At 26.8% G+C, this 3,039-nt stretch overlaps 1 protein-coding gene across 1 annotated transcript; it reads right to left on the bottom strand.

Annotated features, from left to right (window-relative positions):
- Positions 1 to 1,038: 1,038 nt before the first annotated feature.
- LOC119678295 (heterogeneous nuclear ribonucleoprotein L-like) lies at positions 1,039 to 2,461 on the bottom strand (the record flags this gene model as incomplete). Its single annotated transcript, XM_038090048.1, is given in 2 exon segments — positions 1,039 to 1,539; positions 2,375 to 2,461. A coding segment is annotated over 1 exon segment (135 nt), but the record flags the coding sequence as incomplete, so codon positions are not given.
- Positions 2,462 to 3,039: the final 578 nt, after the last annotated feature.

Here is a 3,039-nt window from a genome sequence, read left to right on the forward strand (position 1 = left end):
TTTTTATACCTTAACTGGGTATTTTTTGCCTTGGTATTTTACTAGAAGTATGCAACAGTGGTTGGTTGGTTGGTTGGTATTCGTTATGACATCAAGAAGAGGAAAATATGACTTAAGAGCATTTTATAGTATTTAACGTTGAGAGCACGTATTCAGTTATTCAAGTTGTACTCAAGTTGTTTTCTCCAGCAATATATTTGAGTATTAAAATATACAAAAATATAAGTTATCATATTATAAATACTTAAGCTCTCTGTGTTAGTGTCATAAACAATAATATAGTACGAAATTTTTTTGGTGCATTTGAGCGAAATGCATTTTTTTCACTATAAAATCTACCAAAAAGGCTACTTGTTTTTCGTGGTGAATAAATGCGCCAAAATAGGAATAGACATATGACCACTGAAAAGTGTTTTTATCAGTTAAAAAGCATTGCCAGTCAAGATTTATAGAGATTTATGAAATCAGATGATATGAAATGAAAGGGGGAAGTTGATAGCTTCTATTTAAACAGTTTGCTAAATTAATTAAAAATAAATTAATTTATAATGCAATTTTCTGTGTAAGCCCAACAAAATTTCAATTTTATTACTTGGCGTCAAATTTCATATTTAATCTTACTGAGTTTTGAGGCTCCTACTATTTATAATCGTAAAGTTATAGAGGCTTTTAATTTGTTGATTAATCTCATATTTCATAAAAATCGATTTTTCCAACCCTCAACTTGTTTTATTTACGTTTCTATGTGACTGTGACTGTGAAGCTATTCATCTACATGAAGTAAGCAAACTCAATTTTTGGCAGATATTTTGTTTACGGTATTGGAGTTTGGACTATTCCAAAGGAGTAAGAAGAATACAAATATATAGTAGTGTATATGATGATAGCAACTGGAAAGTAAATAATTTTAAGTACTTTACATTTAATACATTTCGTTTGGATGTGCACAGTACATACCGAGTATCACGCTTAATGTCTTATCAAATTTATTAAGTAAATAATAAAATATACAAATGCTAAAAAAAAAATTTAACTTACCCTGGCATGCATATGGGGATCACTTTCACCTGGTTGCTGTACCCCAGTGCGTATTTTCTTATTTTGCGGCCCGTCAGTAACGATACCGCCGCCTCCACCTCCGCCACTACCATTACTAGCGCCGTTATAAGGCATTGTGGTCGCCGTTGCGTAGTTTATATCCGAAATCACTTGTGGATGAATTATTTTGGCGATTTTACTTTAACCGTGTGTCAGACAAAAAAATTAAACGCTTAAACGCGCCGTTAACGTTCACCTAAACACTTTAACTTGTTTAGGTAAATGGTATACCGGCAAATTCGGTATACAAATACACAACAAATATATACGACAAAATGAGTTTACCGCTTTATATGTATTATTACAGATGTACCGTTAAGACACAGTGCAACTGTCTCTGAGTTTTTTTTTTACGTCTGATTTTGTAACACTGAGCTGTTATTTATGTTGTTCTTGTTTGTTGTTCTTGTAGTTTTTGATGAGGTTACGTTTGTTAGTCAGCTGTTATGCGAGTGTTGAGTAAGTATATGAAATGGAAGAGTAAGAAAAATACATATAAGATTTACATAAAAAATTTTTATTAAAAATTTGCAATTTTCAAATGCTATATAAATATAAGATAATAAGAATAAAAAAATATAAAAAACTAATCTTTTTTGAAGAAATAAACTACCTTAGAGAAATGTGCTCTTAAGATGACAATAAGCCACAGTCGAAATATTAATGAAAATAAAAGTAATTTAAAAATATATATTATTTAAACAACTGACCAATTAGCATGTTGCAAAAATAAAAATAATCGATAAAAAATGTTGATAATTAAAACAATTAATTATAAATAAAATCAATTCTTAAAGCACAATTTTAAATTTTTAATATAATGCAACTATTGCCTTTCTTATAGTAAATATTCTCTGATATTTAAGGGTTTCACTAGTTATTTACACGTCTTCGTAATAATAAAAGGTATATATTATATTTTTATAAAACATAAATTTAAAAAATTTACTAATAATTTATTAAATTTTATAAATTTATTAATATTTCTTTATTAAAACTTCAAATCAAATAAATAATGAATTATGCTTAAATGAGGTTTTTATTGTGTTTATATATTAAATATACATATTTTCATATATATATAATATTCAGTCATTCATTTATAAATCGCTGTTTTAAAACCATAGCATGGGTTTTATATACTATCCTTCCGCGTGGAGGATATAACGTGGACTCATAATACTACCAAGAAAATAGTTTCTGCTACGATTTTAGAACACATATATTAAAATAATTCATTAATATTTAAAAATGACTTTTTTTCTAATAATCTCACCAAGCTCTGAATCTTCATACTTTTCACAAAATTAATTTCACATTTGAACAACTAGCAAAAAAAAAATTACAAAAAATATTTATTTACGAAATTTTTATATTTTAACAAAACAATTTTTTAACTTTTTTAAATTATTTCTAAATTATTTAAAACTCAATGAATCCGTATTAAAATTTTCTATCAAGCAACAATTTTTACTGCAGTAAACGCTTATTTCCCTGAGTTTAAGAAAAACAACTCTGTATCTATCACAGAAAAACCTAGATTAAATTGACAGAATCCACAAACATATTTTTAATTAAAGAAAAAAATGTAAAGCACACAAAAACTTTAATAAACATTTTTGGAAATATATATTCACAATTAAAGTAAAAAAAATAGTTGTAGCAAAAATTGATAACACTTATAACAACGTTGCTATTTTTACTTGAATAAAAGAAATAACTGTAAAAAGAAAATGCGGCACAAGCCAAACGTCAAAAAATACGAAAATCTAATTCTTAATAAAGGAGCAATATAAAGTTCTGTAAATAAACCGCGGCAAAATTTTTGTTTGAAAAAAGTTTTTCCATTTATATTTTGCACACAAAATAAACTTTTCGAATAACCACCCTTAAATTACCAATATTATTTAGTTATTTTATGGAACTACACTGAAAAGTGGG

This window comes from Teleopsis dalmanni, chromosome 2 (genome assembly GCF_002237135.1).
Source record: "Teleopsis dalmanni isolate 2A chromosome 2, ASM223713v2, whole genome shotgun sequence".
Classification (NCBI taxonomy): Eukaryota; Metazoa; Arthropoda; class Insecta; order Diptera; family Diopsidae; genus Teleopsis; species Teleopsis dalmanni.